The 25,000-nt window shown below is 52.0% G+C and overlaps 3 protein-coding genes across 5 annotated transcripts; 1 reads left to right on the plus strand and 2 right to left on the minus strand.

Annotated features, from left to right (window-relative positions):
• Positions 1-21: 21 nt before the first annotated feature.
• On the minus strand, positions 22-7,689 carry SLC23A3 (solute carrier family 23 member 3). Its single transcript, XM_055079410.1, has 12 exons — positions 7,257-7,689; positions 5,876-6,072; positions 5,591-5,748; positions 5,356-5,477; positions 5,094-5,167; positions 4,585-4,766; positions 4,138-4,261; positions 3,874-3,982; positions 2,111-2,364; positions 1,489-1,594; positions 1,039-1,206; positions 22-62 (listed from the first exon to the last, which is right to left on the minus strand). The coding sequence occupies exons 2-12, from the start codon at positions 6,038-6,040 to the stop codon at positions 22-24; spliced, it is 1,503 nt and encodes a 500-aa protein (XP_054935385.1). The 5' UTR covers positions 6,041-6,072; positions 7,257-7,689.
• Positions 7,690-7,767: 78 nt separating this feature from the next.
• CNPPD1 (cyclin Pas1/PHO80 domain containing 1) lies at positions 7,768-13,927 on the minus strand. Of its 3 annotated transcripts, none has more exons than XM_007122459.4 (9): positions 13,386-13,927; positions 12,393-12,480; positions 11,836-11,944; positions 11,213-11,294; positions 10,930-11,050; positions 10,716-10,844; positions 9,699-9,760; positions 9,218-9,335; positions 7,768-8,983 (listed from the first exon to the last, which is right to left on the minus strand). In XM_007122459.4, exons 2-9 carry the CDS (start codon positions 12,459-12,461, stop codon positions 8,438-8,440), a joined length of 1,236 nt encoding a protein of 411 aa, XP_007122521.1. In that variant the 5' UTR covers positions 12,462-12,480; positions 13,386-13,927; the 3' UTR covers positions 7,768-8,437. The 3 variants fall into 3 exon arrangements, with proteins under 3 accessions (XP_007122521.1, XP_028337761.1, XP_007122522.1); XM_028481960.2 differs by lacking the exon at positions 13,386-13,927 and adding an exon at positions 12,744-12,760; XM_007122460.4 differs by lacking the exon at positions 13,386-13,927 and adding an exon at positions 12,584-12,681.
• A 212-nt stretch (positions 13,928-14,139) lies between these two features.
• On the plus strand, positions 14,140-19,314 carry RETREG2 (reticulophagy regulator family member 2). The gene is made up of 9 exons (XM_007122455.4): positions 14,140-14,457; positions 14,748-14,854; positions 15,583-15,613; positions 15,973-16,108; positions 16,516-16,600; positions 16,904-17,047; positions 17,209-17,303; positions 17,458-17,593; positions 17,822-19,314. Exons 1-9 carry the CDS (start codon positions 14,171-14,173, stop codon positions 18,433-18,435), a joined length of 1,635 nt encoding a protein of 544 aa, XP_007122517.2. The 5' UTR covers positions 14,140-14,170; the 3' UTR covers positions 18,436-19,314.
• Positions 19,315-25,000: the final 5,686 nt, after the last annotated feature.

Below are 25,000 nucleotides of genomic sequence, written 5' to 3' on the forward strand. Positions count from 1 at the left end.
ACACATCCAAGGGGCTCCAGCCTACAGGGGGTTGGGGCCAGACAGGAGGGGAAACTCTGATCCTATGCAAAGCCAAGGAGCCTAATACTTCCACCCTAAGCCTAAGTCTTGGACTAAGGACAGATCTTTCTGAATTGTTCCATGCCCCCCCTCCTTTGTCCCTCTGCTCTCTATTTCCCACACCCAGGCCCTTCCCACAGGGTCCCTGCTCAACACCCTATCTTCTGAGCATACACGTGCCCTCCAGATATGCTTCGATAGTTCCAGGCTCCCTGTCTCCTGAAAGTTTGGTATTAAAAGCCCCAACCTTATTTCCCATTTCTTACCTTCTGTGCTCTAGCCTGGGTTCCTCAACTTCAGTACTACTAACATTTTGGACTAGATACTTTTCTGTTTGAGGGGGGCTGTCCTGTACATCGCAGAATGTTTAGCAGCATCCTTCTACCCACTAAGTGCCACTAACAATCACCTCTCCCCTGCTTATAACAACCAAAAATGTCTCCAGACATTGCCAGATGTTCTCTATGGGACAAAACCATCCTCAGTTAAGAACCACTGCTATTTGCTAAGCTGAGCTAACTAAGTTATTTGCCACTCCCAGGACATACCCTATGACTTCCTACTTCTATGTCTTTGTTTATGGTGGTTCCTCCACCAGCAATGACCTTCTCACCAAATATGTTTTTAAATCTTACCGTCCTTCAAGACCAGCTCAATGTTACTTTCTCCATAAAAGTTACCCAGATCATCTCCAACAGAAGCCATCTCTCTCACCGCCAAGCACCATAGCTCTTTATCTGAACCTTTCTAGTTATGTTTCTACACATCTCATCTCTTTTACTAGACTGTCACATCTACAGTCACCTTTGTATCCCAAGGGGCTAGCACAGTGTTCAATAAATATTTGCTAAACATATGGATGGATTATACCAAAGCCCTTCCCTGGGTGCGGGGGCCTGGAATCCAGAGAAACTCAAGCCTTGAGCCCTTGCTTTCCCACTGCAAAGCAACTTCTCTTTCCATGCCCCCTCTTCCCACCTGTGTTCAGTAGGACTGGAGCTTCCCGAAACCATCTTGGCAGCAACAGGGCCATGAAGATGGAGAAGCCAACAATGAAGACATTCCGCCCAGAGTCAATGTCAGCCAAGTGGAAGGTGGAGAATCCAGTAGACAGAACCACGGCCTGGGTCACCCCCAGCACCCCACCTGTCTCAAACAGAAGTAATTGAAGATGTTGGGAGAGGGCTGCCACAGCAGAGAGTATTGCAGGCCAGTGCAGGTTGTAATGGGCAGAGACCACCAAAAGGCCCAGGAGCAGAGAAGGCCAGTCAAGAGGCCAAGATATGGCTGAGAAAATAGGACAGCTGACACATACATCCATATATTAGGGAGGCTATTCAGAAAGAAAGGGTGCTGACCACCAGCAACCAGTTGGGCCCTGCTGGGGGGTACTGGTTCAATACCAGTCCTGCTGATACATCCACTCACCAAGCACAGGCAGCGGGATGGTGGTGAGGAGCTGGACTAGCCTCGGGGAGAGCCCAAGCACCACGCAGAGCAGCCCCACCAAGTGGGCCACTCGCCGAGATCCAGCCTAGATGACGAAGATACACTAGAAAACACAGCCACCTCCTTGACTGTTCAAGGTTTTCAGCTGGCCAACACCTTCTCATCGTTTGGATCCCAACTCAAATGTCACTCTCCCAGGAAGCATCCTCCAGCACTCTACCTAAAGGGGCTTCCCTTACTCAACCACTATCCCACCCCCACTTTGTTTTCTAAATAGCACTTACTGCTCTTGGAAATTATCTTTTTTTTTTTTTCTTAAATTGTCCACCTCTCTCTCTCTTGAAGTCCCCAAGAGAGCAGGGACTTCATCTGACTTGCTTCTCTCTAGAACCTCAGCCCTGGTACAGTGCCTGAGGCACAGAAGGAGTTCAGTAGTGATTTAGTGTCTTCCTCACATGCCTAGCCCTTGCCACTTCTAGGTACCTCTCTAAATGAGATCACTGCTGTGAAGTGCCTGGCAGAGGGCTGGGCACAGCTGGCAATCAGTCCCCTTCCCTCTCCTGCACCTCCGGCTCCCCTCCCCCCACCCCCGTCCACATACCTGGAGAAGACTCACTGTGCCCACGTTGGGGAAGCTGGATGCAGTGCCCATGGGGCTCCCCAACAGCCCGGCCAGCACACTGCCCAGACCCTCCAGGCTCAGCCCTCGGCTACAGGCATGCGGAGGTGGAGAAGGCAAATGCAGCAGCTGGCCACACAGGGCATAGCAGCCCAGGGAGCTGGTGGAAGCTGCCAAGGCCATAGAGATGCCTGCAGCCAGAGCCCTGGGTGTCAGCAAGGGCCAGTCCCACTCAGCTGGGGAGGGAGAAAGAGCTGCTTTGGGGCCAGACTCACGTCTGAAGCACCCCCCTGCCTCTGACAGCCTATGACACAAGAACCCTAAAGGCCCCATTGTCTCTGAAGCTAATGTCTTGGGACAAAACCATCAAACTCAGGGTAAAGACCCATCCCTTTACTGTGGTCTACAAGGTCCTCTTTGGTCTGACCCTTACCTCTCTCTCTAGCCTCATCTCCCACCACACTCTGCCTCACTTCTTTCACTCCAGATACACTGGCCTTGTTTCAGGCCCTTGTACTTGTTGTTTTGCTGGCCACTAGAGGGCCTTTGCATATGCTGTTCTCTCCACTTAGAATGCTCTTCACTCTTGCCTTTACCCAATAAGCTCCTACTCATCTCTCACATCTCAGCTCAGTGATCACTTCCTCAAGAATGCCTTTCCGGACTTCCCTGGTGGCGCAGTGGTTAAGAATCCACCTGCCAATGCAGGGGACACGGGTTCGAGACCTGGTCCGGGAAGATCCCACATGCTGCGGAGCAACGAAGGCCGTGGCCCACAACTACTGAAGCCCGCACGCCTAGAGCCCGTAACTACTGAAGCCCGCACGCCTAGAGCCCGTGCTCCGCAACAAGAGAAGCCACTGCAGTGAGAAGCCTGCGCACCGCAATGAAGAGTAGCCCCCACTCGCCACAACTAGAGTAAGCTCACACGCAGCAACAAAGACTGAATGCAGCCAAAATATATAGATAAATAAATACATAAATTAAAAAAAAAAAAAAAAAAAAGAATGCCTTTCCTGGGAATTCTCTGGTGGTCCAGTGGTTAGGGTTTCATGCTCTCACTGCGAGGGCCCAGGTTCAATCCCTGGTCGGGGCACTAAGATCCCACAAGCCACACAGTGCAGCCAAAAAATTTAAAAATTAAAAATTAAATAAATAAAAATAAAAACATTAAAAAGAGAGTGCCTTTCCTGAACTCTCCGATAGTCAGATTCCCCATTATGAACTTTCATCACACAAGGTACCTGCCCTTTTTAATTTACCGCATGCAATTTTACATTTACTTGGGTGACTATTTAATTAGTATCTGTATTCCCCAACAGATTATAGGCTTCATGAGTGCAGGTACTTTGTCATGTTTATCACCATGTCCCCTATCACGTGCCTAGCACATAATAAGCACTCAACAGACCATTATAAAATTGATGAGCGAGCAAATATATTTCATATACAATGCCTCAAAAGCAATCTTTGTGCACAGGTCACCAACTCACATGTCTGTGGGAGTAAGTAACATAAATGTGTAAATTGGGTAAGGAGTATCAACACGCAGTGGTGGGGCTTACAGACGTCTCTAAACAGTAACAAAGACACCTGTGGTGAGCAGCTGGCATTGCCCCTCACACTGGCAATTTCTCTCCCTTGTGTGTTTTGAGAATCCGTACAGCTAATTTCATTAACCCAGAGTCCAAAGAAAGAGACACCTTTATTTGAGTAAGAAGATGGAGGACTAGGAGAAAACCTACCTGGGTGAGGCAGCCAAAACCACGGTGCCTCGGCAGACAGCTCCCCGGGGATGATGCTGAGACCCAGCAGGGCAGAGATGATCCATACACAAGCTACTGGGATCAGCACCTGAGGGACAAGACTGAGACGGAAAAGAACCCCTCCCCCGGAACTTCTCAAGCTAGCCTTGGAGGGGTAGACAGAAACCAAAAGGTAGGGGGCCGAGCGAGCATTCCGTGCCAGCCCTTCTAACTTCAACTGCCCCCGCCCAGACCTCCACATACCGAGAGGAGCCTGAAGACAGGGATGTGAGTGTGGGTTGAAGAGGCTGAAGCCCGCCTCCAGGGGTGAGGCGGTAACAGGCGGGAGCCCAGGTGCTGAGAACAGACCACCATGAGCAGGATAAGCCTAAGGGAGGGAAGAAGCTTTATGAGCAGGAGGAAGCAGGCATCCTGAGGCGGGGGAGTGGAGGTAGGAGTGGCACAACACCATAAAAGGGGGTCCCGGAGAAGAAAGCCCCCCATGGAGGGGGAAGGAGGGCACCTTGAGGGTCAGTGGGAGACAAGGTGAAAGTCAGGGTGAACAAATGAATCCAGCAAAAGTCCTGGATTCCAGATCCACAAAGTGTTGTCCCTTTTGAGATGGCAGCTGAACCTGGTGGAGCCAGCACCTCTGCCCTCCCCCGCTCCCACACACCCCACCGGGCACCACACCTCTCAGGACTTACGTACAGCGATGCCAGGCCCCAGTGAGCAGAGCAGAACAGGGCTACCTCCCTGTGGGCCGAGAGCCCTGCCACAACTAGACTGGGGGCCAGAACCAGGGGCCCACAGTGGGGGAACAAGTGGCCAGGACCCCCGAACAGCCCCAGCATGACCTGCAGCAGCCCAGAGGCCACCACGGCCCCGGACACCTGGTAGAGAGGAGAAGTGGACAAAGAGAAAACATTCTGCTCAACTGAGATGACTTCAGCCTGGACATCTTCACTAATTCCAGAGAGTTCCCTGGTGGCCTAGTGGTTAGGATTCCGGGCTTTCACGGCCGTGGCCCGGGTTCAATCCCTGGTTGGGGAACTGAGATCCCGCAAGCAATGTGGTATGGAAAAAAAAAAATTCCAGGAGGCGTTCCCCCCACCCAACTCTTTGCCCTAGAGCATCTCAGTCCCTGAAAAATGGAAACAAGAGCCTCCCAAGTCGGGCACCAGTCTTAGCTCTCCTCCTCCGCATCCCCACGTACTCACTTCTCGGAGAGAAGTGTTCCAGAGCTCCAGGCCATGGCAGCCAGGTCCCCCACACAGGCGCAGCACAAGGGAGGCTGGGAGAAGTTGGGGACATGGTGAGGAGAGAGGTAAACAGGTTGGAGACCCATTGCTCTACAGTTCTGGCTGGTCCCTGACACAGTTCCAGCACCCCATGGTGCCTAACCCTCCCATCATTGCCCCATCTCAATCCTGCACCCACTTACAACTGTGTGCTCAGGTGAGCACCCAACCTCACCCTCACCCTGTGCCCTTGCTCTGTGCTCACAGTTTCCAGGTGTCCGGGTGGTCAGAGGTAGCTTCTGACTGGTCAGCACCAGACCAGGGATAAGAAACTCTAAGGATGGAGCCTGGATAAGAGGCAGCCTGTAGGAACAGCAGCCCCGGCAGGTCTGGAAACATGGGGCAGCTGAAAGCCTCCCCGAGCCTCTCCTACGCGCTGGGACCCTGTCCCCTTCTCTCCAGGGAGTTCCCCTCACCTGCTGCCCATCCAAGTTTGCAGGGCTGTAGACACGCCACATGAAAAGAGGCTGGAGGCCAGGAGCTGGGCAGGGGAGGAAGAGAGTCCTCCTGCAGGGAGACTTTGAAGCAGGAGCAGGTGGGAGGCACAGAGGAGAGAAGCCAGGACCAAGATATGCTGCAGGCAGAGGAACAGTCTTCAGAAATAGACAGAAATACCCACTTCCAGAGGGTTTCTCATGCCACACCTCCTCCCTCCAAACACCCCCTTCAGCCGGCACCAACTCCTGCACCTCTGCTCCTACCTGCAGAGCCAGAAGACAGCTGAGGCCCCAGGGAGGAGACCCACACAGAGAGGCCCAAGAGTGAGAGGGGGGATTTTGGACAGCAGACGGCTGCGGCAGGGAAGCCATGGTACCCTGGGAGCGCACGGATCGGAGTTGTATGGCGTTGGGGGGTGATCGGCTCATGCTGCCTTGCCTTTCGTCTTGTCTTGCCTGCCCTGGAGTTAAGGAGGGAGAGTAAGAGGTCAGAGTTTGTGTGAAGTTAGCTGCCTGGAGCGGGCAGGGGGCGGGAGTGTCAATGAAGCAGAGCGAAGGGATGAGGGATTTGGGGCAGGACACAGCCCTTTCACCTTTGCCCAGCTCTTGCACAAATTCCATCACCCATTAACCGGGGAGCCAAGTTCTGGACCCCTCCCCCCAAGAATCTCCATCTAGAGCCCCTGTCCCAGGATAGGAGTGGTGGGGAGGGAGCCTCTAAAATAGGCTGGGGAGATTTTAGACTGTATCCCCTCCTCACCACTGCCATTTGGAACCATCACAATTACACTGCAGTTCTCAACCCTATTAGGGTCCAGCCCCCTGGACTACCTCAAAAGGAAACATCCCTACATCATGTACAACAACAGTGACCACAACTCCGTATAATGTCCTCACAGTAATATAAAGGAGAAATAAAGTAATTTACCCTGTCAGTGTGTGAAAGCTTGGGCCCAACTAAACCAGAAGACAATGAAGTAGTCCAGTGCCCACCCCCATATGTGGAATCAACGTGGATGTGACAGCTGCAATGCCAACTGATATCGGTGCTTTCCTGATGACACATGTACCACAGGCACTGCTGCCATTAGTGACCTGATGTTCCAAAATAGTGAACAAGTTCTTGGTAAAGTGATGAACAAAGCATAGTTTTAACTTACACAGAGCTGCATTCCTAGCAAACTGAGTCTTTTTCCAAATGTGCAAAATCTATTCTGCATTTACATGTAAAACACTGCATAATTCTAGGCTCAGATAAACAGGCTTTTCATATACGTAACATACATCCGGTGGTTCAAAAGTTGTCTCAGGAATTCTTCATAATAAGCGGGGGGGGGGGGGGGTTCCTGAGCATTTCAGGACGTGTAGCATCCTGTACAGGGCGACTAAATGCCAGCGAGTCCCTTCCCTTCAAATTTTTGTCAATCAATATATGTCCCATAGGGACTTCCCCGGTGGTCCAACGGTTAAGACTCCATGCTTCTACTGCATGGGGCATGGGCTCCATCTCTAGTCGGGGAACTGAGATCCCACATGCCACACGGTGTGGCCAAAAAACAAACAAAAAGCCCCATAGATTTCCAAGATGCACCCTAGGTAGCAGCACCACCCCTGCTGAGGATCTTCTTCCATGGTCCCAGATAACCTTAGTCCAGCTGGCTACTCGGTTTTCCTTCCTCCAGTGATAACCCAGCCTTGGTCTTCTCTTTAATAACACTGACGACGACCACGTGTCAGACCAGAAAGGATGTCAGGAGAGAGATAGGTGTCCTTGGGCTTGCCCTCAAGCTCATGGGGCTCCGCTGGGTACTTGGCTTGGCCTCTCTCCACGAGATGTGCTTAAGGATCCACAAAGACGGTGCTCACTCAGAACTTGTGACAGACAGGGCTACTACCCCCAGGCGTGGCACAGTCACCTTCTGGGCCCCACTGCATCCAAGTCGAGCAGTGATTGGGGCCCCAGGGTGCTGGGAGCAGGGATGAGGGAGAAGCTTGATATGGGAGCCCATGACCATCAAACAACAGGGAAGTTCTGGAATGGGGCTGAGAGAGAATGAGTTGCAAGATGATGGGATCAGGGAATAGGGAGGCTGAGAAGGTAGATACGGGGAGGCGAGTTCTTCGAGGGCTGCTGCAGAAGGATGAGTCCAAGCCACGCAACTGAAACCGTTTATTGAAATCTTGGTTCTACAAAAAGCGTGAAAAACCCAGATACAAAGCAGTGGCCAGAGAGGCCTGTGAAGAGAACACCCGGGAGAGGAACCAGAAGAGAGGGAAGCCCAGGAGCAGGAGACTAAGAAGAGAAGGGTGGAAGACGAAAGGGCCAGGTTGCAGGTCCCAGCAGTCCCTGGCTCTTCTAGACTAAGTCTCAGGGACGGGTGTGGAGAGGGTTCCCCCCTCACCCCGCCTGCCCACAGCAGCTCCCACCGTGGGTGGCCCTGTCAGTCCCTGCCTCTCCTGCATCAGGGACATCACACAGACCATGGCCAATGTTTCCTCCCTCCCTCACCCCATCCTAGGAAACTCAAAAGCAAAAGTCTAAAAGAGCTCAGGGGAAATGGAGGGACAGGGGCTCCTCCCCTGTCCACCTGTGACACGCCCCTGGTCGCTGAGCTGAAGCTTCTCCCGGCACCACCAGTGCCCTGGCCAAGCAGCCAGCCACTGAGGGACGGAAGAGCAAGTGACCTTCAGTCCTTCTGCCCCACAACGCCCTTAAGCTCCATCACTCAGGAGGACAGGGGACCAGCCAAGAACCCAGATCAAGCTTTGCTCCCCCAGGTTCTCAGGGATTCCCAAATCCTCTTAATGCACTCCTCAGAACCCTACCTAGCCTGGAAAAATGAAAGACTTAAGGCGGGCCAGTTCCATGATGCCGAAGACGGAACACTGCTGGGGCTGTGGGAGCAGCGGGGGCATCGGGCTCCAAGGCCAGGGGGGAGCCAGGCCATGGGAGTGGTACCGGGGGCTGGGGGGCCCAGTGGGGACGGTATGGTTGGGGTGGTGGCAGGTACGGCAGGTTGGGGAGTCTTTCTGGAGCTTTTGGCAAAGGGGGCAGTTATGGAGAAGAGTGGGAGGTGCAGGAGGAGCTGGGGGAGGCAATGGTGGCGGAGTCAGTGAGGCCAGAAGACGGCCCCAGAGTGCACGCAGCCCTACGTCGACTTCCAGGCAGCTGGAGACGTTAGCAGGCGACGGCAGGCACTGTGGCATTGAAGCAGGTATGCAGGGTTCCAAAAGGCACCTGGAGGCCAGTCCAAGGTCTGGGGGGCCAGGAGGGGGGCTGCAGGACAGCCCCAAGGACTGGTGTATTACGGCCATCGATGCCACAGCCAGGGCCACACTGCTCACATATGCCATAGCTAACAGGCAGGACAACTGCAGGAGAGGGATTAAGAAAGGTCAGTGCCCAAATCCCCTTCCCCCAAACCTGCTTCTAACTGTCTTTAACACACCCACTCCTTATTTCTGGACACCTGTACTCAAGTGAGAGCTCTCTATCACCATCTACTCCCAAACCTCATCTCCTGAGCCTTTCCGTATTTGCTTTACATCAGCCCAACCTACACCGCAACCGGCTCAAGCTCCCTATCCTTCCTGATCCCTCCTCACCTTTGCCAGCCGCTGGCAGAGCGAGCCCAGGGCCAGTTGCCAGGCAGGCTGCTCCAGCAGCACACACAGGTCTGTATAGGTGTACCAGCCTCGCCGGCGCCCCTGCTGCTCAGCCACGCTGCAGAAAGAGGAGAAAAGACAGAGTCTGCAACCCTCCTGCAGCTGGCCCACTCGCACCCTCTTTCCCCTGGGGACCCACCAGGAAACACTAGGGAACTTGTTAAATGTACAGATTCCTAGACTACCCGTTGATCCAGAAACTGAGAATGAGACCAAGATGTGTATTTTAAATAAGCTTCTCCCACCCTCCCACGGGTTATTACAAAGAGGACCGCAGACAGCTTTGGGAACCACTACCTTGGGCGATTCTTTTTCCCGTCTTCTCTCTCCCCCAGTTACACACACCCTCATCTCTGTTTAGCTCCTATGGCTGAAGCCTCCCCCCAAATCCCTCAACCTCTTCCCAACTCCTAGAACCTACCAGCTCTCCAGCCAGCTCAGCACCTCAAAGATCTCCCGAGGGTCAGTGTAGAGACGCCAATCCTGTGGGTAGGAAGAGAAGGGCGTCGAACCAGGCTTGGATGTGAGCCACAGTCAATTAATAACCAGACCCAGAGAAGCAAGTACAACCACTGCTACGGGTAACACTTGGCTCTTACTGTGTGCCAGATACTGTTCCAAAAGCTTTTATTTATTTATTTATTTTAAATTAATTAAGTAATTTATTTATTTTTGGCTGCACTGGGTCTTCGTTGCTGCGCGCAGGCTTTCTCTAGTTGCGGCGAGCAGGGGCTACTCTTCGTTGCAATGCGTGGGCTTCTCATTGCGGTGGCTTCTCTTTGTCGCGGAGCATGAGCTCTGGGCACGCGGGCTTCAGTAGTTGTGGCACGCGGGCTCAGTAGTTGTGGCTCATGGGCTCTAGAGCGCAGGCTCAGTAGGTGTGGCACACGGGCTTAGTTGCTCTGCTGCACGTGGGATCTTCCTGGATCAGGGCTCGAACCCGTGTCCCCTGCATTGGCAGGTGTATTCTTAACCACTGCACCACCAGGGAAGTCCTGTTCCAAAAGCTTTTACGTATTAACTTATTTAGTCATCACATATCTGGTTTCATATTGCAGCCTCCATTAAAAGCAAGGGGAAAAACTATTCTTGAGGATGGTCCGTACTCATAGGGAGCCCAGAACCTAGGAACAGACAAAGTCTGGAAGCAAATAATCAGAGCCCAGTAAGATAAGCTCTGACTCAGAGTGTCCCCTGTGGTGCCTGGAGGATTGGTGATGAGGGATGCTCCATTTCTGGCTTCACCATGCCAGGAACCTCCAAAGGGTGTGCCTATTCCAGAAGAGCTAGAAGGGAAGACAGTAACAAGGGAAGGCACAGGGAGGACAAGCAAAAAGAGAAATGAAGAGACGGCAGAAAGCTGGGAGATAAAAGACAAAGGGTGAAAGGAATATAAAGATGGGCCAGGAAAACAGAGCGAGAGAGAATAGTCACTCACCATGGCACGCAGGAAGCCCCTCTCCAGGGCATTGAGAGTGGGCACAGCCACACCCCCAGCAGCTCCCCATTCATCACTGAAGACTTCCTCCTCCTCCCCTTCATCATAGAGGTACTTACTGGCCACCATCTGCAGAGGAACCAGAGGTGGTGTCAGTAGAGCTCACACCAGGCTCCCGGCTCACCAGAGAGATGAAAGGAAGAGGGCATCTTACCATGGAGATCAGGAACAAGTCAGACGATGACACATGCTGTAGGTACTCTGGGTTTCGATGCCGGAGCCGCTCAATGTACACCAGAGCTAGCATCATAGCACACGGGGAAATGCATGCCTCCCTGGGTGGCGAAAAGGATTAGTAATTAAACCCAAGGGTCTTTCAGCTCTTGTAACTCTTATGATGCTCATCCCTGTATCCTTACAGCTTCTCCTTAGAGATAACCGTTCCCCTCTCTAGGGCCGAAACACCCTCACTCTGTCTCTCTCAATTGCAGACTCACCGGGACACATGGGCTACATATTTCTTCTGGAGCCTGCGAATAGGACTGGGGGCTGCCTTCTGGAGCAGTTCCACAGCAATGTCTGCAGGGGGCAGAAGAAAAACAGAGTGAGCAAACAACTCCTCCAAAGTTGTCCCTACTGTTATCAGCAGAAGACCCAAAACTGTATTATCTGAGGCCTTGGGGGCAGAACCATAATAACAAAATAGACACCGAATTCTCCAACACTGAGACGAAAAGCCCATTCCAGGTTTGAATTTCAGCTCCTTCCAGCAAGAAGGCTTATTTCCCTGTCACCTGAAATTTTCTAGATTTGTTCTTTACTCTAACTCATTTGAAAAGGTACACATGCGTTGTTTCGAAAATATATGACATGTATCCTCGGAAAATTTAAAGTTTCTGGTATACAAATCAAGAATAATATAGACTTGTAAAACAGCCATATTTCCTCCTCATCTAGGCTTCAAAAAAAGTGAAATACAAACCTAGTGCTTACACCAATCAAATGCACTAGCTATGAAGAGACAGTGCAGTTCCCAGGGTACACCTAGAGTCATTTTGGTGACCACTGACAACCCCATTTTCAGGCTTCTCTTTAGCCCATTTGCACAACACTGTCTAACCTGCCACAGGGCTGGAGAGCTCCTCCAGGCTACAATCAGCTTCCCAGTCCCAGCCATAATAGAGTCTCCTTCGGATGCGGGCACTCAGCTTCTGGTGTCCTGGGAGGAACTGAACAGGGCAGGAGGGTGGTGGAGTGCGAAGGGCAGGGAAGGGTATGATGGAGATCGTGGCTCCCGGCTGGAAGCGGGGTGCGGGGCGAGAGGCCTGCCTCACCGCTAGCGGGGCCCATGCCCCACCCAGCCCCGCATTCTCCGGACTGTTTGCCAACAGCAGTCTGTCCACAGGGGGTGGAATCCTCCTCGCTGAGGGCTCTGGAGGAGAAGTTCTCTGAGAAGGGCGCCGGCTGGCCACCTACTCCATAGTCCTGTACCCCGAGGCTCACCCCCGGGGCCCAAGCAGCCAGGGCCTCTAGTAGGCACGGGTAGAGCGACTACCGCCTGGTTCCCCGGCAGAGCCATCAGGCGAGCTCGCGGCCCCGCTCGGGCCCCAACGGGAGCGCCCGGAGTCCCGGCTCCAAGAGCGGGGAGGCAGGGGAGGGGGCGGGCCGCACGCTCACCGTGAAGTCCTGGAAGCCGGTGAGGGAGAATGTGCCTTCTTCGTCCAGCAGGAGCCCGGCCAGGTCCATCGCGCCGCCAGCCGCCGCCCTGCGAAGGTGGAAGGAAAGGGAACGAATTGTAAGGGGGCCGCGGAACCGCCCCTGAACGCCTGTCCACCTGCCCGCCGGCCTCCCTCAAGCGGGCCCCCAACCTCGCCGGTGGAGCACCCCCCGCCACTGGCCAAAGGAGGCAGGCGGGGCCGGGCAGGCGGGAGCCTCTTCCTGTTCCGCTCCGGGCGGGGCTCCGGGCTCCCAGCCCCGGTATCTGGGCTCCGGAATCGGGGCGTGGACCTCAAGGGCCAGGGCGCCCACCTCACCCAGTAGAGAGGAGACCCGGCTTCGAGGCGCGTGCTGTGCCTTTGCCGCGCCGCGCGTCTGCCCTGCGTTTAGAGGCCGCGGGGGCGCCGCTGGCCAGTCAGCGCCCGACACTTCCTGCCTCCCGCTGGCCCGAGCCGCCGGCTCCGACCGCCGGGAAGGAGCCGGGCTATTTTTCCTAGTATCGCTGAGCACCAGCGTGCCCCCGTCTGAGAAATCGGAACAATTCTTAGGGGACCATGGCGCACTGAGGATGAACGAGCCCGGCCGACCTTTTCATACCGATGTAAATAAAACAAAGACTCGGGACAGGGAGTTGCTCACAACTGTTTTTTTGAAGAGGAGATAATACGCACACACAGAATAATATACAAAAAAAGGCGTCAGAAAGAGTACACAAAAATTTAACAGTAGCGAATTGTGTACAAAAGGCAAGGGCACTTTTGGCTGTATATCTTCCTTTTGTACAGCTTGTAATTTTAGACCTAATTAAACACGTATTTTGTAGAGTTATTGCAGAGATTAAATGATCTCAAGGAAACACAAAACGCTTGTTACGTTCTAAGCCTCAACAAATGGTGTTATCATGCCCCCCAAAGAGTAAACAGCACCTAAACAGGGTTTTATTTTTAAACTCACCCCCAGACCCCAATCTCTTGCTTAAGCAAGGGACTGGAAGGAGTTTTCCATGCGTAAAGGCGGGAGAGTTTACAGAAAGATGGGAAGGAAACTACTTCTCTGAATAGCTGAAGCTGGTTTTGAGACTGTCGAGTCACGCGCTGCTGTTTGTTTATTCGCTGAGGAGAGGAAACTGGGAGGACTAGTACCGTTGAGGGTTGCGTAAAGGGACGGTCGCCGCCCTACCAGGGCAGAAGCAGGTCTCTCGGGGTATACTGGGCATCTGAAGCCCACTCCCTGACCCTATCGGCCGCATCACACCAGAATACCGGGCCAAGACCAGCCTCCCTAGCCGCCCTGACTACACAGGGAGAAGAAAATTGGCTGGGGTGGGTAAACGCGGAGATTTCCGTCCTTCCTTCCGAAAGATGCAGACGCCGCTCAGCGAAGCCAAAACACGAATCTGCGTAGGAGCAGGGTCACCAGCAACCGCCTGCGCGCAGGCTCCGGCCGCCCCATCTCGGCGGTTAGGAAGTGTCACGTGACAGATTCGTCGCTCCGCCGTCACGTGACGCCCGTCCGCGGCCTCAGCGGCCCTCTCCGCTGCGTGCGCCCCCTTCCGCCTGACGCGCCCCCGGCGGCGGCCGCGCAGCCCTGGCTCCTCGCGGGCTCGGGCGGCGGCTGCGGCGGGGCTATGGCGAGTGGCGGTGGCGGTGGCGCTGGTAACACCGGCGCAGGTGGGGGCTCGGGGCTGGGCCTGGCAGCCCTGGCTCCTCGCGGGCTCGGGCGGCGGCTGCGGCGGGGCTATGGCGAGTGGCGGTGGCGGTGGCGGTGGCGCTGGTAACACCGGCGCAGGTGGGGGCTCGGGGCTGGGCCTGAGCCTCGGCCTGGGCCTGAGCCTCGGCATGGGTGAGGCCACCGGCGAGGCGGAGGAGGAGGCTGCCACGGCCGAGGCGGTGGGACGCCTGGCCACGGCTCTGTGGCTGCGGCTCCGCGGCTGGGAGGCGGTGCTAGCGGCAGTGCAGCGGCTGCTGGTGTGGGAGAAGCCGCTGCACAGCCTGGTCACGGCGGCCGCGCTCAACGGCCTCTTCTGGTAAGGGCCGCGGAGGAGGGGGGCGGAACCGGGCTGCGCGGTAGAGCGGGGGCGGGAGAGCCCGGAGTACCATTCCTCTTTCTGGGGAAGATGCTTGTCCTGGGGGACTGACCCATCAGCTGGTTTTTAAAGGTCGTCGTCCGCCTGGGTTGCCTCATTCCTCTGTCTTCGGGTGTCGAGTTAGGCCTGGAGGTTCCCATTCCCCCATCAGTGGGCGCTTTTCCGCCTTTGCGATGGATGTGGGAGCCTCTCTCACCCACTCACCGCTGAGGTGCCTGTCTCTCCCTAAGGTTGCTGTCTTCCTCCTCCCTACGGCCCTTCTTCCTACTCAGCATCTCACTTTTGGCCTATTTTCTGTTGGATCTCTGGCAGCCTCGCTTCCTCCCTGACATCTCAGGTGAGTGTTACTTAATTCATTCAGCAAGCCCCGTTGAGCACTTGTTTTGTGCCTGACTCACCTGGCTGGGTTGAATGGTGAGGGGAGCGTACAGCAGGCCACCTGCCTCCCAAAGCACGACTACTTCTCCAGGTGGGAAATATAATTTCCCCTTTCTCAAAGTTAATGTTATTGTGTGTGTGTGGTAGTTAAGATTGCGGACTCTGCAGCCAGATGGCCTGGGTTCCATTGCCTGCTCTCCCATTTACCCTGTATGTGACCTTGGAAAAGTCACTGGATCTCCGATTTGCGTTTGCCTGTTTCCTCAACTATAAAACAGGGACTGTAAAACTTATTTCATAAGGAGATGGAGAATAAAGGAGTGAATACACTTTATGTGCGTGTGGTAGGGCTTCACATATGATAGGAACTATAGGAGCATTACCTCTGCCTGTGTTTTTTGTTGTCCACATATTCACTTAATTGACATGTTGGAGTAACTAGGTGCCAGGCTGTGTGTGAGTTGTTTGGGGTGTAAACGTGAATAAGATGTCGTTCCCATTGTGGGAAAAGGTAAAGTCTAAAGAAGGAGACAGACATACAAACGACAATAACAATGTAATACTTCCTGCAAATGGCATTTCAAAAAAGCACTCTGGGGCTGCAGAGGAAGGGCAGCTGTTTCTGGCTTGGGGAGTGTTTCCCAGAGCTCTACACCTCAATAACTTGTTTCCCTTCTCTCTCTAAAGCATCATCCCCAGAGGAGCCACACTCTGACAGGTGAGTGCAGGCCACCCCTGAAGACAAATGCCCAATCCCTGTCTTGCTTTGGTGCCAGTGTCTCACCGCCACAGTGCATAGCAGTACTGCAGCTTCTGCAGGCACAGACCCCAGCATAGTGAATGTACTGGTAACAAGCTTGGTCCCGGGTTCTTGCATAGGTGTTTGTGTGCCTGCTCCTTTCAGGGCAAAGGGTTGGGAGCTCTGGGCTTTGTTCCCCAGGACCTGGACGGCCTCCCTCTGGGAGGTGGGGTTGTCCACTTCCTTAGACTAAAGAGCTCATTGGCATTCTCAGAGGGATTTGAGTGCCTAGGAAGCTGGTGTCTGAGGCCTCCAGGGGTCGTGTCATGTCTCCCCAGTGAGGGTGCGGGGTCAGGCGCCCGGCCGCACCTGCTGAGTGTGCCCGAGTTGTGCAGATACCTGGCTGAGAGCTGGCTCACCTTCCAGATTCACCTGCAGGAGCTGCTGCAGTACAAGAGGCAGAATCCAGCTCAGGTAACCTCCCCCACATCACACAACAGTTCTCTACGCTGTGGAGAAATAGAGGCGGGGGATGGGGAGGAGTGACTCGAACTCCCCAGCTGGAGACTGAAGGATAAGGCCTGGTGCCTTCTTGAGGCAAGATTTACAGCTAGTAGTCTGGTACAGGAGGCAGAATAAGCTTCTGCCGTTCTGACACTGTTTCTTGCCGAGAGAGACCAATTTGAACTATAGGTGTTTGGCAATGTTTATGGCAAACTTCCTAGTTGGTGGTCCTGGGCATCCTCTTGGCTAAACTGGATCACCGCATTCCTAGAGGGCATACGCCTCCTTCCACCAGCTGAGCAGTAATATTTCTTACCCAGAGAAGTGGAGCGCATACCTCGGCCTACAGTTCTTAGATCCTGTGCTCTCCTCTGCAGTTCTGTGCTCGCGTCTGCTCTGGCTGTGCTGTGCTGGCTGTGCTGGGACACTATGTTCCGGGGATTATGATTTCCTACATTGTCTGTGAGTAGGGTCTGACCTCTCCCCTTTCCAAAGCCCTGTCTTTGTTTTCTTTCCATGGACTGACCCAGGGGCAGATGGTGCACTGTCTGCCCAGTTACCCATTTACAGAGACCTCCAGGGGATGCTGTAGTACTAGTAACAGTGGAATAGTCGTCTGGGGAGGGCAGTGGATGTGGGAAGAAGTTGGAACAGCCTCAGGAAGGGACTCTGTCTTCCTTCAGCCTTTTCTGTTTAAGCATCAGTTGAATGAGGGCCCTTGGGAAATAGGCTTAGGGATCTCTGAGTGGACACTCTAACCCCCAGTGCTGAGTATCCTGCTGTGGCCCCTGGTGGTTTATCATGAACTGATCCAGAGGATGTACACTCGTCTGGAGCCCCTGCTCATGCAGCTCGACTACAGCATGAAGGCGGAAGCTGATGCCCTGCATCACAAACACGACAAGAGGAGTAAGGGGATCCCATGACCCAGAAGCGGGGGAATGGGGGAGGACCTTGGCTTGTAGCTTGTGAAATGCCCTGGGATTTAGATACTTTCCATACCTTTGGCAGTGTTTGTCCCCAACCACTGTTCCTGCTTGGTCACTGCCCAGCTGTTCTTGGTTCTCTAGAGCGGCAGGGGAAGAATGCACCCCCCGGAGGTGATGAGCCACTGGCGGAGACAGAGAGTGAGAGCGAGGCAGAACTGGCTGGCTTCTCCCCAGTGGTGAGGTCCAAGGGAGGTGGGCTGGGGGAGAATTGCTCTGTTTTAGAGCAGCCACCTCTCCAGGGGGTGGGAGTTGGTAGTGGGGCAGGGATGCTCCTGGAAAATGGGCTCTCTTACCCCCTTGCCTGTGGCATTCATCCTGCATCTCCTGCAGGTGGATGTGAAGAAAACAGCACTGGCTTTGGCCATTACAGACTCAGAGCTGTCAGATGAGGAGGCTTCTATTTTGGAAAGTGGTGGCTTCTCTGTATCCCGGGCGACGACTCCACAACTAACTGACGTGTCGGAGGGTACGGGAAGTCCTTTGTTCCCTCCAAGCTTCCTGTTCCCTGTCGTGGGATGCTGGCTGTGCTCTCTGGCAGTTGCCCCCATAAGTGTTTTCTGTGGGGAGCTGATCCTCTAGTTCTACTCCAAACTCCTGAAAGATCTTAATGCCTAAGGCCTGGCCCAGCCTTCCATGGCCTGTTGCAGCTACTCAGCACAGCAGGCCCATTCCTGGCCCTTTGTTTTCTGCCCAGATTTGGACCAGCAGAGCCTGCCAAGTGAGCCAGAGGAGGCCCTGAGTCGGGAGCTAGGGGAGGGAGAGGAGACAGACCTGGCCCCTCCCGAAGACCTGCTGGGCTCCCCTCAGGCCCTCTCAAGGCAAGACTTGGACTTGGAGGAGGAAGAAGATGTGGCATCCAAGGAAACCTTGCTTCGGCTCTCATCCCCCCTTCACTTTGTGAACACGCACTTCAATGGGGCAGGGTCTCCCACAGATGGAGTGATGGTCTCCCCTGGAGGACCAGTGGAGACACTGAGCCCAGAGGCAGTGAGTGGTGATCTCATCACTCCACCTAGCGCCCTGTCACCCCTACTTTGCCTTGCTGAAAATGACCCGGCCCCTTCCCCCTCAGTACTCCCGCCTCTTCCCCAGGACTCACCCCAGCCCCTGCCTGCCCCCGAGGAAGAAGAGGCACTCACCACTGAGGACTTCGAATTGCTGGATCAGGGGGAGCTGGAGCAGCTGAATGCAGAGCTGGGGTTGGGGCCAGAGACATTCCCAGAGCCCGCTGATGCTCCACCCCTAGGGCCCAATACCCCGTCTCTGGTACAGTCAGCCCAAGAGGCTCAGGCCACGGCAGAGCCATGAACCCCAGGGGAAGGAGTTGCAGGCACAGTAGGGCTTCTTGGCTAGGGATGTCACTGTTTCCTCCTTTCCCTACTGCCCTGGGGAGGAGCAATATGTGGGGAAGCTGGCTATCAGATGGAGCCAGTCCGCCCTCCGCCTGCCTGCCTGCCTGCCTGCTATCCTGGGCCTGGTACAGTACCTGGGATTGGTTTTAAGCTTGTAAATAATTTTACATTTGGGTTAGTGGATGTGAACAGGGCTAGGAGAGTCCTTCCCACTTGCTTCCCTGCCTCAACTCTAGTTTCATTCCACAATGCCCCAAGCCCTGGTGGTATGTCCCTTTCTTTTTCCTCCTATCCTCAGGGACCTGTGCTGCTCTGTCCTCGTGTCCCATTCGGTTGTTTAGTTCAGGCACTTTATCATTTTTCTCTCCTGTCCCTCGCTCCTCTCTGCTTTATTTCCCTGCTGTGTCCTGTCCTTAGCAGCTCAATCCCCACTCTTTGCCAGCTCCTCCTTCCCAGCAGGCCCCGGCTAAGCTTTAGGGAGGCTCCTGTCTGGGAGGTGCAGACGAAGCCCCAGGTGGTGGGTCAGGTCAGTAGTTATATGCTTAGTCGCTGTAGCCCGTGTAACCTCCACTGCACCCTTGCCCTGGTTCATCCCAGCCTTTCCCAATGCAGGATGGGAGCAGGGATCCCACAGCACATGCGCCAGCACTACGTTAGTGAGCAGGAGCTCTGTCTTGTGGGGTGAGGGGCTTTCTTACTATCTTAGGAATAAGGAGACCTGCTTCTCTGGGCCATGGTCCAAGTGTGGTGGGACCCCCTACTAGGGTCAGGAAGTGGACAGTAACATCTGTGCAGGTGTTGACTGGAACAATAAAGTATTGATGGCTAGAACTGCTGCTGCCTGCCTGCCTCACTGTGAGCTGTCTCCCTCTGCTCTGCCCTTATTTCATTGTCCCCCATCTTGCTCCTGGCTGTTTATTTACCTTCGTGCAAAACAAGGCAAGAAGCAAGGATTACCCTGACAGACGTAACCTCCCCTTAGCCATGTTCTCTGATGGTGTGATATGCTTGGTGAGATTGAGCATGTACAAATAAATTGTATGCAGGAGGAAATCGCTTTGGCTTCCCAGTCACTAGAAATTTGGGACCGTAACAGTTGTTTTCTACAGTGTTGCCCACAACCTTAACACTGTCTTCTTAAGAAGTCCTTACCCATCTACATGCTGACAATTAACTCCTTCGGTCCTCATTCATCTATCCTGGGAGAACCAAACAAGCAGGACCTATACCTGTATTAAAACTGATTCCAGGCCCAGGAACATTAAAGAAATGGTGTCTAGCGCTAATTGAATGCAGGATATGTGCTTGGCACTCCTCTAGGTGATTTATATTAACTCATGTTTTTCCCTCATGACCCTGAGATTATAGATACTGTTATTTCATTTTACAGATGTTGACTTTCACAAGGCCACGGCCTTAGTACATGGTGGAGCCAGAATCCAAACCCAAGCAGTTTGGCTCCAGCAATCACCCTGGAACAGGAAGCCCCTGTCCATTAATAGGGCGTGAATGGGAAGATGCTCAGGGTGTGGGAATGATAGAGCACCAATCGGCATACTATCTCAGCTTCACAAAGAGTGGTCTCTTAACAATCCTTGCTCTTTGGGGGAGAACAACGTTAAAGGAAAGTCCAGAACTGGGCAGATGGCCTTTTTTATGAGTTCACATCCTCGGCCTTCAGCTGGAGACACCATATGGCAATGCTACCTGGCTTTTTGAGGTTGACTTCTATGCTGCATCTTTCTTAAGCGTGTGAGAAATTTTTCTTTTCCATTTGTTTTACACTTGCCTGAAAGACTCAGGGTTTCAATGGCCCTCCCTGTCTTTTGTCACTGAAGGAATATGAACTTGTAATCATCTAGAAATTTCTGAAGAGAATGAGAAAACAGTTATAATCATCAAACAGGCAATTCAGGAAAAGTAGAATTAATCAGAAAAACAATGGCTGCCATCTGCCCCACCCATAAACTATTTCCTTGTTAAACTTGGCAGCTTGAAGATGAAGCCAGAAGCCTGTAGTTGGGTCAAAACATTAACCATATGTTTGGAGTTCCATGAGAGTCCATTCTTGACACTTGCCTTGGTCTGATGGTTGCTGTATGTTTGTCTACAACTTTTTATTATCAGGTGTCCTGGCCGTTTCCTGCCCCATGATGAAAGAGACAAGAAGAAAGCTTTTCATATGAGCGAAAGAAAAATGAGCAGAAATGTGAAACCTACAGTTAGGCTAAAGAAAAAAACGAAGTACAGGCTGGGGGAAAAAGGGTTGGTTACATGTTTGTGTTTGCAGGGGGAGGGCAGTGCACTTTAGTTAACTACACATTCAAACAGCTAATAGTGTAATGTTGCTGCTCCTAAACTTAATTTTAGGCTGCATTACTGGAAAGAATATAATACCTAGAGTGTACTGTGCACAAGTTAAGACTACTTCCAGAGGATGGCTTGCTATGCTTGCGGACACGTTGGCAAATAGAGTGCCCAGAAGAGGATCACCAGAGATGAAGGCTGAAAATGTCATCACATGGAGCGTATGGGGAACTGTGAAGTAACTGTTCAAGCCAAGAAGGGAATGCTGAAGTAAGTCACATTAGCTGCCGTCAAACTTTGCAAAGTTATCTGTAGTACTGCAGAAGGCAGAAATTAAACCTTTGAGAAGAGTTTGATTAAGAATAATGTAGGCAGAATTTGTTTTTCTGGTCAGGGATATTGCAGAACAGATTTAAATGATCTTTAAAAGTACAAAGATCAAGGACAGTATAAGAGTTTTCCATCATGCAAGGACAATACATCACCATGTTGTTTTGCTTTTCGTGTCCAACTAAAGTCTCTTGGACTTCCTCCTCCTGCTCCCTTAAATGTTGGTTTTTCACTGGGTCTATCACTGGCTCACTTTTTCTTTGCAGTCTGCCTGGGCAGTTTCACTTGTTCACCCATTTAGTTTCCACTCATATGCTGATGACTTCTAAATCTCAGCTCCTTTCCCAGAACTTCCGACTAATCATCTCCACTTGAATGTCCCACGAGCACTTTCTGCTCAACATAACAAAAACTGAACCCATGCTCTTTCCACTCTGCATTCCACCCCACTACTCCCCTACCCAGATAGGCTTTTTCTGTATTTACTATCATGCTTGTCGTCACCACCAACTCGGAAGGCCTGCTTTTCTCTCATCCCACACCCAGTCAATCCCGAGTTGCTGCTGATTTGATGTCCTAATTATTTCTTGATTCACCCCCCTCACAGCCCTGATTCACAACCTCCTCATCTCTCACCTGGCCCAATGCAACAGTTTCCCTGCTCACACTCTTGTCCCCCACCGAAATTTATGCCCCAAAAAGTAGCTAAATAAGTTAAAAATACAAATTGGATGAGCTTTCTGCTATTTAATAGTAATCAAGGCTCTCCTTCTACAAGGTATCATTCAAGCTCCCTGATATGGTTAACAAGCCTTCTGAGGGACCTCCCTTTTGGCTCAGTGGGTAAGACTCTGCGCTTCCAATGCAGAGGGCCCAGTTTTGATCCCTGGTCTGGGAACTAGATCCCACGTGCATGCCACAACTAAGAGTTCGCATGCCACGACTAATACCCGATGCAACCAAATATTTTTAAAAATAATTTCAATTAATTTATGAAAAAGAAAAAAGAAGGCTTCTGAGATCTGCCCTTGCCCTGTCTTGCTCTTTACACTACAGCATCAACCCCAGACATTCTTTCCTTGGCTCAGATGCACTGCCCTCCTCCACCCCTGCTCTACACCCACACCCCTCATCCCTCCAGTTGCTAAACATTTTACTTGTCTTTTAAGATGTACTTCAGACCACGTTCCATTTCGAAGCCTTCCCTGATATTCCACATCACACACACCCCCATAGCAGACCTGCTCTCCTAGTGCTCCCTCAGTACACTGCTGTTTTTCCACATATCACGTAGAATCTTCATGAGTACGGTGTATGGAGTACAGAGGTGTATGTGTCTGTGGATAGATAGCTGTTGACAAGAGGCCTCAGTTCCTCGTCACACTGACCTCTTCCTATGGCTGCTTGAGTGTCATCACGACATGACAGCTTCCTTCCCTAGAGCAAGTGGTCCAAGAGAGAGCAAGAAGAAAGGCATAGTGCTTTTTATGACCTAGTGTCAAAAGTCACACTCTATCACTTCCACTGTATTCTATGCATTAGAAGCAAGTCACTGAGTCCAGCCCAAGCTCTTTAAGGGAAAAGTAGAAAAAAATTTGTGGACTTTTTTTTTTTTTTTTGGCTGCACTGCTTGTGGATCTTACTTCCCTGACCAGGAATTGAACCCGGGTCACGGCAGTGAAACCACTAGTTCTAACCACTAGACCACCAGGGAATTCCCTTGTGGACATATTTTAAAACCACGACACCGGGCTTCCCTGGTGGCGCAGTGGTTGAGAAGCTGCCTGCCAATGCAGGGCACAAGGGTTCGAGCCATGGTCCGGGAAGATCCCACATGCCACGGAGCAACTGGGCCCGTGTGCCAAGAGAGGCCGCGACAGTGAGAGGCCCACACACCGCGATGAAGAGTGGCCCCCGCTCGCTGCAACTAGAGAAAGCGCTCGCACAGAAATGAAGACCCAACACAGCCAAAAATAAATAAATTAATTAATTTAAAAAAAAACAAAAAACAAAAAAACCACGACACCAAGCTTATCTGGAAATTATATTCAAGAATTTGGACTGGCAGTCTACCCATTATAAAAAATAAAGACAATGTATCAACACATGGAAAATGAAGAAATTTAGTAATAATGAATAACATACACAGTTAAACAACTAACAATACACATATGTTAGATTACTTAGTATATGTTAGTCGTAGATCTAAGTGCTTTATATGTATCATTTTTGTAATCTTCACCATCATGCTTGAATGTAGGACCCCTTCCCTATTTAACAGATGAGGAAATTGAGGCTTAGTGAGGTAAAATGGCTTGCCCAAAGTGTGAGGGCTTCTCATTGCAATGGCTTTTCTTGTTGAGGAGCACGGGCTCTAGGTGTGCAGGCTTCAGTAGTTGTGGCACGTGGGCTTCAGCAGTTGTGGCTCGCGGGCTCTAGAGCACAGGCTCAGTAGTTTTGGCCCACGGGCTTAGTTGCTCCGCGGCATGTGGGATCTTCCCGGACCAGGGCTTGAACCTGTCCGTGTCCCCTGTGTTGGCAGGCGGATTCTTAGCCACTGCGCCACCAGGGAAGCCCCTTGAGCCAGATAATTATTTGTTGGTGGTGATAGGCGCTGTCCTGTTCATTGTCGAATGTTTAGCTGCATCATCCTTGGCCTCTACCCATTAGATGCCAGTAGCACCCTCTCCCCCACTATCCCCTTCCCCCTCTGGACATTGAACAACTACGGGGTAGAGGCCATAAGTTATTCACCTCTATGCCCAGGGCCTAGTATAACATCTGATAAGACTTGGTCAATATTTAGTGGGTTGAATCAGATACATGTGAAATCACTGTGTAACCTATAAAATCATATGAATTTGAACTATGCGCCTAAACTAGGTCTATAATTAATCCACAGGAGAGCTAGGGCACTTCAGGACAATGACTGAATATTGTCACAAAGATTGTATATCACGTACTGAGAAAGCAAGGCAGACCTCAGTGAAGGCAGAGCCGTGCTGGTCTTCTGATCTCCTGGGGTCTGAAGTCAGTTCCAATCAAAGAGCTTCCACACCTGGTTATTTAAATAGTAATACTTAGATATTTAAATAGTACCTTGCTCTGAAAGGGTATTTGATTATTGATAACCCATGGAGAGATTTGGGATTTTCCACACTCTGAGAAAACCACCACTTAAGATTCTTCTTTTCAGTTGCTGAGGAGGTTATAGAGTCGATTTGGGGGAGGGAATGTTGTATAATGAAAGAACATGGGACTTAAGACAATGCACAAACCTGGGTCCAGATCCCATCTCCAAAAGCAAGTAACTTCATCTCTCTCAATCTCAGTTTTCTTATCTTCAAAAGGGGAATACATAATATCCACTTCAAAAGGTTTTCATGGGGGATTAAATAAACTAAGAGATGAGTAATAGTAGGACAGGACAGTTATTAGCAAAATGGTTTTTCTTACCCTTTCAGTATGCACTTTCTCTAAGAGTCATTTGAGGAGGAGGAAACAGATATCATTAAACTAATATTTGCGTAGAATTGGGCCCGAGACATCCTTGCTGGCATCCTCACGTTGACCTTATCTGCTTTAAACCTGCTGAAGCTGAGATAAGAGGTGTCTGGCCATGATTGCACCTGCTGATTTGTAGAGGAGCCCATTTCTCCTTTTCCTGTGGGAGGCTGCAGCTCAGCTTCCCACAGCTGAAGCACAAAGCTGCTTAGCAGGTCTGCGTGTGCTTTGTTGGTCTACAATAAAAGAGACTTAAGCAATGCTCAATTGCTAGTTGGTATCTTCTGACACAGCTTGTTCAACCTGGAAAGTGTTACTGGATTTCTCTCAATGTTCTCCTTTATTCCCTTATTTGGAAGCAAGGAACCTACATCCACACT

Source organism: Physeter macrocephalus, chromosome 2 (assembly GCF_002837175.3).
Source record: "Physeter macrocephalus isolate SW-GA chromosome 2, ASM283717v5, whole genome shotgun sequence".
Lineage (NCBI taxonomy): Eukaryota > Metazoa > Chordata > Mammalia > Artiodactyla > Physeteridae > Physeter > Physeter macrocephalus.